The following is a 13,844-nucleotide window of genomic DNA, read 5'->3' on the forward strand; positions in this document are numbered from 1 at the left end:
TGAAAAGCAGGAGTTTTAGCTGATGCCATGTCCAACATTTATCCCCAAATCCATGTCATCAAACACTGATTATTCCTCACTTGCTTCTTTTTTGGGGGCAGGCGGGTGAGGTCTTTATTGGCTGGGCAATTTTTTTTTGCAGCGTTACCTACTTAAAAAAAATTACTGCACTTCAAAACGTTGCTTTTATTTATTGGGGATAAATCAGAATGTATTCAAGCAAAACATTAATGCAAATTCATATCCACTCACAACAATGCTAATTTTTCTATCCTTCACAATCACTTTAAATATATAAACATATCACATAAATCAATTTAGTTGAATATAAGCAAAGACTGAACTGCAATAAGCATCAGAAGTTATTAAAACAAAAAAACTTTCCAAGACAAAATGATGCAGTGTGTTTTGGTCAAGGCATGTAAATTTTCATCGGAGTCATCCAACTGTCAAAAAAACACTAACTTGCACCATTCGAAGCTCTTCTGCAATTGCTTCATAAGCCTGTTCATTCATTTCAGGTGGCAAAGTCTCATTCATTATATCACCTTCTGGAGTTCCTGACTCCATTTCTGCACAGAGACCAGGTGTTCCTTCGGGACTCATTCGTAGAATCATTCGAGGTCGTAGATTGTAAATAGACTTTGTTGGAGTGGTCAAATTCTAATTAGACATGAAATAGATATTAGAATTTAACCTTGTAACAGTAAACAACACTATTTAATCCAGATCTAAGCACAATGGCAGTAAATGGGAAAAGAGAAACAGCTACAGTAGTTCAACAAAAACATTATTCTAATGGTAGAAACTAGACGTATTTTGTTTTGCTATACAAAGGCTCTTAAAAGTAAATTAAGAGATATCAAAAAATCACACACCACGATGACTTGGATACATTGAAAATCCTCATCCTGCCGAGTTAGAATTCCCAGATAATAATACTGTGGTTTTATGTTGACCACACAAAGTCATAGTAATCTACAGAAAAAGGAAACTGTGCTGGTCAAAAATTACCCCCTAACTATTCTAATTAATTTTCTAACACGTGGTCCACAGCTTTGCACGCCTTGGCGTTCCAATTGCACATCTAAATACTTCTTAAATGCTATAAGGGTTCCTGCCTCTACCACCCTTGCTAACAGTGAATTCCAGATTCCTAACAGGCCGAGCAAAAACATTTTTCCCGCACATTCCCTTTTCTTTAAATCTAATGTCCCCAGTCATAGACCTCTCCCATCAAGAAGAAAATTCCTTCCTAGCTATCCTATCTATGCCCCTCAATTTTATACATCTCAGTCATATCCCCTCCTCAGTCTCCTCTGTTGCCAGAAAAATAACCCCACTCTTTCCAATCCCCCTTCAGAACTACAGACAGCAGTGGTTTAAGGCAGCCCAAAAGCTACTAAGGATAAGCAATAAACGCTAGCAAGAAATTTCACTGCAATCATTATCCTCACAGACTCATTTTACTTCTAAATTTTTCAACCTAAACAAAATATTTTCAAAGCCTGACCAAAAACAATTTTTCTTAATAAAGAAAACAACATTTACACAAACAAACTTTGAATGACATGGTGCTCTGGGGCACTCACTGACTCACCAATAAATGACAACATTAGTTCATGTCACAAGGATAATTTTTTCATCAGCATTAACTACAGCAACAATGGGCACAATTTGCTTCCATTGTAAATCTTGATTTTTTGAGCAAGGTATTAAATTCTACAATCGTTAAAAATAAAGCCTTTATTTGCTAAATTTGTGCAAACAGATGATGGAGTAAAGCCCTGAGAATTCAAGTCTCCATTGAAATCAATTATTTTTCTACAAACCGCAGCTGCATTTGTAGTTTTAAAATCTCCTCATTATTTTAGTAATGGAGTATGCCAATAAATATTACCTTGATTGTCTCAACATGCATCCTATTTAGCTGGGAGACTTCCTGACGTGTGAGAGCTTTAGTCGTCTCCAAAATATTTTCTAGATGCTGGTTGGCCTTTTGAAGAGTGTGGACCTCTGATTCCAACTCCATTTGTCTCTTCCTAATGATCATTCAAATCTTAGTTTATAAACATTAACCAGTCAGAACAAAAAAATCAGCAGCACAAATCAGCATAAATTCAGGGAATTTGCCAAAAATTGAACTTCATGGTATATTTAGACACAGACATTAAAATTGGTAAGTCTAAGTAGGTTCATATTGGAGCAAAGAAGGATTTCTGTATCACTTCAGTGCAAAACTACAATGAAGAAAGAACACAAAACATTTGTAACCTCTGGTCACCTTGGCCGGGGTGTAAATCTCCACATACTGGGCCTTGTATAGAAAAAGAACTATGTCCTGTCTTGGGAATTCCCCTTGCTTTCAAAAGCGGCTGATCAATTTTATTAAATTGGTTGTACCAGTTGCAGTAAACCTGCACAACCTTCTCTCAAGAGTTCAAGTCAACTCCAAAACGCTTAAATAAAGCCTTCAGATTGTCCTACACTGCTTCCTTTGACCACCGTATCAAGGCACCCCAGCCTCAAGCTGTGAACAGAGGATTTGAGATAACAAAGCGTGGGGCTGGATGAACACAGCAGGCCAAGCAGCATTTTAGGAGCACAAAAGCTGGTGTTTCGGGCCTAGACTCTTCAGGGTCTGGTAAGAGAATCAAGCATTCTAGCTACATGACCAGCCCAAGTAATTGTAACTGTCTCCATATAGTGAGGATGCATGGCACGCCAGCTCAAGCAAGCACTTCAGCATCCGACAATTTGACCTGCCATCTGATCGTCAGAGTGACTGAAGGCAGCTCAAGTGAAAGCGATCAGGTTTCTTGGACTGAGTGTGCAGCACTATGCCAATTGCACAAGCATAGGAATGTTCAAGACTATTGCTCTCCAGACTTTAATTTCAATAGGCAGATTTCCTCATCTTTACTTAAAACCTGATGCTCAAAGTCTGCCAAAGGTACACTTGCTTTGGTAAATGTTGAATTGTGTCCAGTTATTGTACACATCCCATTAGGGCATGCCGCCGACATAATTGACCGTTTTCCACTGCTTGTAAGTGCTGGTCATGAATTGAAACTTTAAGTTTGAGGACTTTCCTGGAGAAGGGTGCTGTTGTATATTAATCTTCTTTATATCCAAGTTGTCGCATGTGCTGCACAACTTGTTGCATATGAACAAGCAAATAGGAAATGATAAAGTATCCCTTTTGATGTCTTGTTCTTTGACAAGAATAATTTCAAATTTGTTGTGAAGTTGGGTAGAGTGCTTATGGATTGGAAGGGAGGATGTTAGAATTTGATGTTTGTAAAATATTGATGTTTATAAAATGATAGAGGAGAAAGCAGCATATAGTCCTTTTAAAAAGATTATGGTCTTTTTCAAGGCTTGGAGATTAAAACAAAAGTCTTTGGGCAGCTTGTGAGACTGCAGGTGCACAGAGCACCTGAACCGTAACATTTGTATCAAAAGACTGGATGGCTAAATGCTCCAAAACTTCCGCCAAATCATCCTCCGACACATCCGCCATCTACAATCCGACCCCACCACCAAAGACATTTTTCCATCCCCACCCTTGTCTGCCTTCCAGAGAGACCACTCCCTCCATGGCTCCCTTGTCCACTCCACACTCCCCTCCAACCCCACCACACCCGGCACTTTCCTCTGAAACCGCAGGAAGTGCTACACCTGCCCCCATACCTCTTCCCTCACCCACATCCCAGGCCCCAAGAACACTTTCCACATTATGCAGATGTTCGCCTGCACATCTGCCAATGTGGTAGAATGCATCCGCTGTACCCTCCTCTACATCAGGGAAACCAAGCGGAGGCCTGTGGGCCACTTTGCAGAACACTTACGCTCTGTTCGCAATAAACAAGTGCACCTCCCAGTTGCGAACCATTTCAAACCCCCGCCCATTCCTTAGACAACATGTCCATCCTGGGCATCCTGCAGAGCCACAACAATGCTGCCTGAAGGTTGTAGGAACAGAAACTCATATTCTGCTTGGGAACCCTGCAGCCCAATGGTATCAATGTGGATTTCACAAGCTTCAAAATCTCCCCTCCCCCCACTGCATCCCAAAACCAGTCCAGCTCGTCCCCACCTCCCTAACCTGTTCTTCCTCTCACCTGTCCCCTCTTCCCACACCAAGCCGCACCCCCGTTTCCTTCCAACTAACCTCATCCCGGCCCCCTTGATCTGTCCATCCTCCCTGGACTGACCTATCGCCTCCCTACCTCCCCACCTACACTCACCTCTACTGGCTCCATCCCCGCCTCTTTAACTTGTCTGTCTCCTCTCCACCCATCTTTGATCTGCCTCCCCCCTCGCCCTTTTATTTCAGAACGGTCTCCCCCTCCCCGATTTCTGATTAAGGGTCTAGGCCCGAAATGTCAGCTTTTCTGCTCCTAAGATGCTGCTCGGTCTGCTATGTTCATCCAGCTCTACACTTTGTTATCTGGGATTCTCCAGCATCTGCAGTTCCTATTATCTCTGAGTAATTAGAGGGGAATTGTTCAGTTTGTTAATTGCTCATTGCTAGAGTTAGATAAATAAGTTGTTACTTGTTGATTATAATCACGAGTGTCAGGAGTTTATTTCATTTAACTACTCCTTTGTTACAGATTATGGGTGACATATAGGTGGGTTATACCACTTTTCACACTTCTTTTAACAGATTATAGGGCAAGGAAAGATTCTCTGGATGTTTTGGTTTTAGTACTCAGAGGGGGGGTTGTCCTCTTTATAACAGATTGAACTGCTTCCAGTCCGTGCACTGACAGCAACAATCTCCTCCTACAAATTATGTGTGCTCAGTACGAGCTCCAGGTCACCAACATAATTTTTCAGTTCTCTAATTACAACTGATAACTTGCATGTAAACCCATTTCATATATTGATATCTAAACGATTAATACATCACCAGGCAGAGGGACAGGAGGATTATGCGTATAATGAAATTCATGTGCAGCATTCACTGCTGGACTGACCACCATTCATTATGTGGAAGCCAAATATCAAGATCTATCTTCAAAATGGCCCCAGGGCGGAGAGATCCAGAAGCACCTCCATGTCTCAAGAATCAAACTGGAATTTCTCTCTGCGAAACTTGAGAATTGCCAACATACAGAAAAAACGAACACTCTGCATTTAGTGTATGGAGGATATCTGAGCAACCTTACACCGCTCCAGAGCAGGCCCCAGTCTTATCTCTCCTAAGCATTAAGACTGTTTCAATAAAAACAATAAAGGCAAGCCAGAAACATTTGAAGGTCAAATATCATTTCTACAGCATTTTAACCCGATGATGGATCAGGGTGGAGGCAAGGTTAATGTCAAACACATATTAAAACAAGATGATGGATGCAGTGGCTATGCAATTAAATGGGCTTCAGAATATCCAATAATTGGTAAAGCTTTTATAAATCTGGGTAAGTATGGAAGGCTACAAGACCAAAAATAACATTTCTTACTGCCCACAAACAAAGCACAAAGAATTGTTTGCACTGAAACCCATACATTAAACAAAATCAATATGTAAACACATGTAAACATTACAGAAATGTTGCATTTTCAAATATTCATCTCAAAGCAAGAAGACAAGAGGACAGAATTCATACACTTAAAAATAAGGTTTGAGGTGCCATTTGCATATATTCAGTCTGATTCCCCATTAACCTAATTTGAACTTCAAGCAAACAGACTTAAAATATTCGTGGGAAGCAATTATTAGATCAGCACTGTCTAAACATCCTTTACGTCAACAGTTTAGTTTCACTGGAGCTGAATCAAATCTGCCCAAACTATGTTCCCAACTCTTCAAAAAAAATAGATTGGCATACTGACAAAATAGCCAGTTGTAATAAAAACAAAGTGTTGGAGAAACTCAGCGGATCTGACAGCATCTGTGGAGAGAAAACAGAGTTAATGAGTCTAATATAACCCTTTCTCAGTGTTCACAGATGCTGTTAGACCTACCAAGTTCTCCAGAACTTAGTATTTTTATTTCAGATTTCCAATTTCCAACATCCGCAGTATTTTGCTTTTAAGTAACTAGTTGTAACAGATTGTACTTTATTGGTTTGTAAATTTTTCAAACAGCAAAAACAAAAGTACTTACTTAGTCAGTTCCTGAAACTCTTCATATTCCTGTTTAACAGAAGAGATGTCATTCTGCGCTTGTAGAAGTCGAGCTTTAAGCCTTTCTTGTGATGCTGCAGAAACGTTTTCAACTTTGATAGGTGACTGGTATGAGGTCAGACCTAATAAATGAATTGACATAGCATCATTTGCTTGTTACAATTTGAGAGAACAACACAGCAGACATTAGGACTGAGCCAAGGACAGTGAAAAGAACACAAACAGTCATTATATCGACAAACATGTATTAGTACTATCAATCAGTTATCAGGAAGCAGTTTTATCAAGCAAATTAACCTGACATGCTAAATTACAAAAGCTGCATAAAAGAACACTTACCTCCAGCACTTTTATCAGAAATAGAGGCTTGCAAAAATGCCCTTTCCAATTCTGCTGCCATGCATGAAGTAATATCCTTAGCACGTTTCACACTGTCCAAGGAGTTTAAGTATTTGTTTTCTTCCCGCAATGCACGATTCTCCATTGCATAACTGGCAACCCGAGGGTCTTGTTCAATCTAGTAAAACAAGACAGTATAGATTCCTACAAGGTATTTTATGTTAATTATAATCAATGTACATCTCCGAAACAGAATATCTGGCTCAACAGGTCCATGCTGACGCTTATCCATCTCATCTCACCTGACCCAGTCTACATAGCTTTCTGTTCCTTACTCCCTCACAATTTAACTAGTTTTTTTCTTAAAGCAATCTATGCTACATGTTTTAAATGTTCCACATTTTAAATATTAAAACTGTTGAGTTAAGTTTTCTTAAGGCAATTTTACGATTATGACGCCGAGGTTGGGGCTCCTTTCAAATGGACACTTTCTCTAAGAATTATCACAATGACTGATAAAAGTCTGTTTATTAGGTCAAACTTCAGCCTCTGTTTCCTAGAGAAAAGAAACCCAGCCCGTCAATCTTTCCTGATAATTATACCCATCACTGGAAATCTCTTTACCACCACCTCGGTGGTCGTATACTCCTTTTATGATAGGCAGATGATAACAGCGCACAATATTCCAATGTTCTCTACATCAAAAAGTCACAAATGGAAGGTCAAAGACCTGAAACATTAACTCTGTTCTTTTCTCCACACGTCATCCGACCAGCTGAGTATTACCAGTATTTTCTGTTTGATTTTATATTTTCAGCATTTTGTTTTTTTTTAGAAAAAAGGTCCTGTGCAATTTTAACATAATGTGTGCACTTTTTAATTGTTCATCTGAAAATGAACTGGTATTGTTATCATCTTGAAACAAAAACTGAAATTTCCATTTTTGTTTCATATTTCCAGCATCTGCAGCTCTTTGCTGTATTTTCTGCATTAGCATTGTTGCGGCCTCAAGACTCGTGTTACCACTCTTTTGTGATTTACAGCATGTACTTCTACAACCATTTGTGCCATGTAAAGATGAAACTCAACAATATTTATATTAATCTGATTGATAAAAAATACAATAAGCAGCACCTTACTTCGCATAACTTATCATTTGGAGTTACCAAATCATTTAGAGGTCTAGTATAAATCCTGCCTCTGAAAGAAAAGCTCCAGGATCATGTCACACCCCAGAACTTGACAGCGAAAGGTTTAGTCATTACATGGTGAAGCAGGTTAAGTATCTGTCTGTAAATCCTTACAACATATGCCAATAGCAGATAGTAATTGCAGAAGAAATTCATGATCACCATGTAATGAAAAGAATGTTCAAGTTTCTACCTTCACTATCCATAGCTCCAGGTTACAATGAGCAGTTAAAAAGTACATATTACCACATTTTGCATGAACTATAACACACCACCACTGACCATTTTTTTAAAAAAATGAAATTAATCTTAAGCTGTTGGTAAAATAGTTTTCAATATCTTGCTTTGCTGAAAAGAATTGTAAAAAACAAAGTGACTTCACAGTTCCAAGAGATTAGAAATTCAAATAGACTACTGTATTCAAAGATAATTCAAGACAAGTTAAAATTCTAAGCAGAGATAATGGGTTTGTTGTTTGGTGGGGCAGGAGCAGGCTGAGACGATGGGTCGACCAGGGCAGGCAGGTCTGATGAAGGGTCTAGGCCCGAAACGTCAGCTTTTGTGCTCCTGAGATGCTGCTTGGCCTGCTGTGTTCACCCAGCCTCACATTTTATTATCTAAAATTCTAAGCATGCCAGTTTCCTGGCAAATATCTCACCTGTTCTTTTAAAGTTTGAATTTCTTCTCTCAGTTCATTGATTACTGCATCCTTTTCATCAGAAGGTAGGCTTTCTTGAGATGCCTTCAGGACCTTTTCCAAACGTGCTATGGTGGTTTCTCTGAATTTCACGATCATCTTGTTTGATTGAAGTATCTTTTCCTTTTTGTCACACACATCCTTAAGTTGACCAACTTTTTCCTTCAGGTTCTGAAAAACAAATAAAAAAATGAGAAAGAATCAAGGCACAAAACACACAAGTCATTTTAGCAATTAGAAGACGTACTTTTCTTTTCCATAGTCACTCACCTTCAAACTCTCCTGTCAAATGCTTTCTGGGACAGAGTTCGCAAAGACTCCATTGATGCATGCTGATTTCTACATCATGCAGTCAATGTTCCTTCAACTATAACTGCATTTCAACACTGATGCAAATTCAGTCCCAATAATTAACTAAAAAGTTAGTATCACTGTCAATGAACTCAATCCAAAACACGTTTAGACACCAAAACTTAATTAAAATGGCTGAAAATTATCCGGCTTTTTTTTTAAATGATTCTTTATTGGAAGGTTAGCACTAGTGACAGCAACATTTGTTGCGAATCCCTGAATGCCTTGGACAAAACGGTACTGCTGCAATCCATGCATTTTGGTATACCCAGAGCGCTCTTTGGGAAGGAGTTCTAGGATTTTGATGGTGATAATACTTCCAAGTCTCATGATGTATGACTTGGAGGAGTGGTGCTCCAATGCGTCTGTTGCCTTGTAGATGGTAGATGTCATGTGTTTGGAAAGTGATATCAAAGGAGTCTTCCTGAATGGCCAAAATATATCTTTCTGGGTAGTGTCCACTTTGTGTTAGTGGCGAAGGGAGTGGGTGCTCATATGGGGCATGGATTGCCCCATGACTGTTTTGACCCGAATAATAGAACATAGAACAATACAGTGCAGAACAGGCCCTTCGGCCTCGATGTTGCGCCGGCTTTTGAACAAATCCATGCCCCTCCCCCTACACTATACCATCATCATCTATATGCTTATCCAAGGACTGATTTAAATGCCCCTAATGTGGCTGAGTTAACTACATTGGCAGGCAGGGCGTTGATTCTGAGTGTTGTTGGAGCTGCGTGGATCTAGGAAAGTGAAAAATATTCCCTCTCACTCTGGACAGGGACACTTGCAGACCATTGACAGAGTTCAGGGAGCCATAAGAGGTATTTGGCAGAATTCCCAGCCTCAATATTTATATGGCTGACACAATTAAGTTTCTGGCCAATAGTTACCCAAGGATGTTGATGGCAGGGGATTCAGTGGTGATAATTCGATTGAATGTTAAAGGAAGACTCTCTTGCTGAAATGTTCACTGTCTGATACTTGCATGGCTTGAATATTACTTACCACTCAGTGCATGAAATGGGAATACTGTGATGTCTAGCAACTGCAGACATGTACTGTTTCAATATCTAGGAAAACGTGTACATCTCCTCAAAACAGAAATAAATTTGGCTGCAATCTAACCTGGTTTTGACTCTCACTGTTCTCCCAAAGAAGCATTGCCTCCAAAAAGCGATTCTTCCATTCACTGTCATCTACTTCACTTTCCTCCACAGAATCAGCATCTGATAAAAGTGAAAGAAAACACGCAAAGTATTCATTCTGTTGAGCTTTCTAAAAACAAATCTCAATAAACCTACATTAAGCTTATAATGATAAAACTGCGAACTTCAAAATCACATAAAAATATTGTTGGTCTGAGCAAAAACAAAGTTCAAACAAAGTAACTGTTCAGCAACTGATTGATCCTGTATTTTGTGGTCTTTGTATGTAGCTGACAGCCAGCTGAAGAGTTAAATACGGAGACTCAAATAAACCACTTGGTTTCAACAACACATTGTCTGTTAATACCAAAAACCTTTCATTAGAGTCAGTAGTTTTCTTAATGTGTAGCACTAAACACAAGACTCATCAGAGTCAATGATCTGTGCATTCTCTTGCTCTTCAAGAAAGTATAATGAAAAGGAAATAAATCTTTTATGTTGTGCCTCTGACAACCTCAGGATCTCTCTAAAGCTCTTTGGAGTCTGTGAAGTAATTGTTATGCATTGTAAAAGTAGGAATCATAGCTGCCAATTTCTGCACAGCCAACTCCGACAAACAGATTTGACAAGGACAGTGTTCTTTAGTTTATACATTAGTGTACTTTTGACTGAGGCATAAATATTTATCCATTAGGGATAAACATCTTTTTCTTGAGTTAACACCATGGCACCACATATATTCACCAGAGGATGAACAGGGACCCAGGTTCACACCTCACCCAAATTAAATCAAAGCTTGTTGCTTGCAGTTTAGAAACAAAACCATTACACGTTGGTAACAATTCATTTAACGTAGTAGTAAAATTCAGTTAAGCGTGGGCTTATTCATTTGCGTAGAAAACAAACTCTGATTACTGGATCATGTTAACACTTCCAGTTAAGAATAAAAAGCTATTTTGCAAACTGTCCCCAAAATATTGTAAAATGTTCATATTGGAGAAACAGTTTTTTGGAGGCAAGGAATTTATAGTAGGCCATCCTATGCCAGTGTTGATTCTCTTACATAAGCCACATCCCATTTTTTGACTTTATCTTCATCTACGTGTTCTTCCATTCCTTTCTCCTTCATGTAGTTAGCTACTTTTACCTCAAATATATATATACACACACACACTGTTTGCCTCTATTGTACCATATGTTGGTGAGTTTCATATTCTCAATACACCAAGTTGTTTAAGGGCTCTTGTAGCAGTGATGGGGTCTCTACTTCTGGGTCAGGAAGCCTGAGTTCAAGGCCCACCTGAGGTGTATAACAGCATCACTGAGCAATTGATTAGAAAATATCTTGTTAAAGCAATGCAATTAACTTTGGCCCAGAAAGAGAACAAATTTTTAAAAAACTCCTCTACTTTCTATTGTACAAGAAACATTGTTTTAATCGGCACCTTGTCAGCTGGCACTTTTGATAAACCAGTAGAAGTTATATACCTCAAATATCGAGATGTCCAAGTATTTACACTGTAAATAAACTATAGCAGTGATGTGTATACCCCTGCAAAATGTTCTATTACTTACTGTGTGTTTTTACATTGATTTTAGGTGTGTTGATGTTTTTGAGGGATGTTGATCTCTTGAAGCTTTTCTTGGTCAGGGTTTACTGGGGGTGTACATACCTCTTGATTATCCAGAATATTTCATCAACCAGCACTGTCTTGGTCCCATAGATGCCAGTTAATAAAAGGTTTGTTGTATTTATTACTGGTCCTCAAATTTCTCAACTCTAGCTTTTGACTTATTAAATGGAAAAAGATCATTTACAGCTACCTAACTTGCATAGTATAATAATAATCATAATAATGTTATTCATAACCTCTGTTAGGTATTTTCCTTCAAAGGGAAAACCGCCCTATGCTGTTCATTTTTTCCTGATAGTTGTACTTTCTCAGTTCTAGGGTCATTCTAGTAAATCATTTCTGAATTTCAGCCCGTGCTTCAGTAACTTTCTGATGAGACCAGAATTGTGTGCAGTGTTCCAAGTGTTTTCTAATCAAGGTTCTGTATGTTTGAAATATTTATCTGCTTTTTAATTCAGCTCATCTGGAAAGTGGATTCCAATCTTTGTGAGGTTTCATTCATTTTTTAAAAACAGTTGTCAACCTGTAATGACATTTTTAATGAATTGCATATCTGTACCCTTAGATCCTTCTCCTCTACTTAAACAGCTTCTAAGAATTAGGTAGTCTCACTATGCCTATCAAACTGCACCATCTCCATTATCAATAATGAAATTAAATTCCACTTACAAGCCCACTCTGCCAGTTTGATAATATTTGTCTGTACTTTGCAGTTTTCCTTCTGTATTAAAAACTTTAGCACACCACCCAACATACATATATTCCTCAATGCCTAAGACGTTAACTGGCTACCTACCTCTCCTCGCCTCTGACCACTGTGACATTCGTCCTTTCGACAGATCAGAAAGCTGTTCTTTCAGCTTCTTGATTTCTGCCTGTAGCTGGGCAATGTTGCCTTGCGTATCTTCATTTACAATGGCCTACAACAAAAGGTGCAAAAGTTGGTATTACATCAAACAGCAGCTTCACAATAACACAGCAATTAAAATAAAAGGAGACAACAAATTATCAGATGTCTTTAAACAGTATTAACCGTCTTCACGCTTGGCTGTCTATAAAGCTGAAATGAATGCTGAAAAACATAACCATTTCGTCCACAAGACAGCATCTGCATGGATCATTACTGTTCAGTTTCAAACAAAAACTAAAAAGAAAGCCTAAAAGGGGCATAACATTTACAGACATAAGCATTACTCTTCACATATTGTTCTCTTAAAATCTAATTATTTTAAAATTATGTTCCTGGACTCTTCCAAAACAATATTTGTTTTTGAAAGGATACATGGATACTCCATTATTTACATGACAGCAGACTGTTTACTGAAAGGCACTGGAACCAAGCACATACACAAGTACTTTCCTTCCATCGATAGTCACTGGAAAAAATCTGGAACTGGAACACTCATTTCTCTCACTCTTAATCTGGATTCTGAAACCATCCATAAGAATTCTAAGGCTGTCCCACAAAATTTCCTGGGTTTATATAGTTCAACTTGCCCATAACCAAATAAACAATTAGAGAGACTGTTACATGGTCACAATTACATGATTAGATGTGTAACAATTACTTAATTAACTAATACTAAAGACAAACATTGAACAGATCAAAAAACCTTCTACTCACTTTATTTTTGATTAGCTTTGCTCTACGAGCAAACTGAAGGGTGGAGAGTGTTTCACCAAAACACCGTGACCCAGGATGCACATTTGCAATAATATAAGTCTTTGCATTTCCTCCAAGAGAGTCCTGCAAGAAATGTTTTATTTAACCTGTTGATAGTTAAGCTGTTTTTACATAACAGTAGCAAATAAACAGTTTACCAAAATTTGCTATCCATTCATATATCAAAACTTCTGTAAAATTAATCGGTATGTATTGTTGAAATTTTCACCCAAGATCCACTTAACCAAAAGCATGGCTTCAAATTTGTAGCTTACGAGACTCTAAAGATATGTCCTCTTTCAAGATTAAGTTTTTGATGAATGTCACATCATCTTTAATTGATAAAATTTCAAACAAGTGTTCAACAATGGAATGTTTACATTACCCTCAGCAAGAATGTCAGTTTAGAATCTCGGTAACAGATGTGGCGACTTTTCCCATTAGCCAGATCAACAAGGCCCATAATAACATGTCCCAGACAACTCAGTGATCGGTTTATACTGCTTGCTTCCTAAAAGATGCAGAAAGGAAAAATAACAATTAATAAAGTTGTCAGTTTTTAATCTCCTAATCTTCAAATAATGCATGCTCATTAAACTAAAGGTTTCAATTGGCCACAAAAATTTATTAAAAAATAATTTGAAGATTTGGGATTGGAATCAAGATTTATCCAGATGCCATGTGAAT

The 13,844-nt window shown here is 38.3% G+C and overlaps 1 protein-coding gene across 4 annotated transcripts in view; it reads right to left on the bottom strand.

Moving 5' to 3' along the window:
* Nucleotides 1–13,844, bottom strand: part of kif15 (kinesin family member 15) — a 78,698-nt gene that overhangs the window by 47,672 nt on the left and 17,182 nt on the right. For all 4 annotated transcript variants that reach the window (XM_059652122.1, XM_059652116.1, XM_059652110.1 and 1 more), the window contains exons 9-17: nt 13,543–13,668; nt 13,119–13,241; nt 12,291–12,414; nt 9,841–9,941; nt 8,323–8,532; nt 6,475–6,652; nt 6,116–6,257; nt 1,901–2,042; nt 466–663 (exon numbers count right to left, since the gene is read on the bottom strand). In XM_059652122.1, coding sequence (XP_059508105.1) covers nt 466–663; nt 1,901–2,042; nt 6,116–6,257; nt 6,475–6,652; nt 8,323–8,532; nt 9,841–9,941; nt 12,291–12,414; nt 13,119–13,241; nt 13,543–13,668 — 1,344 coding nt within the window. The remainder of the gene's footprint in view (nt 1–465; nt 664–1,900; nt 2,043–6,115; nt 6,258–6,474; nt 6,653–8,322; nt 8,533–9,840; nt 9,942–12,290; nt 12,415–13,118; nt 13,242–13,542; nt 13,669–13,844) is intronic.

The sequence above is a fragment of the Stegostoma tigrinum genome, chromosome 2, assembly GCF_030684315.1.
Source record: "Stegostoma tigrinum isolate sSteTig4 chromosome 2, sSteTig4.hap1, whole genome shotgun sequence".
NCBI classification, from domain to species: Eukaryota; Metazoa; Chordata; class Chondrichthyes; order Orectolobiformes; family Stegostomatidae; genus Stegostoma; species Stegostoma tigrinum.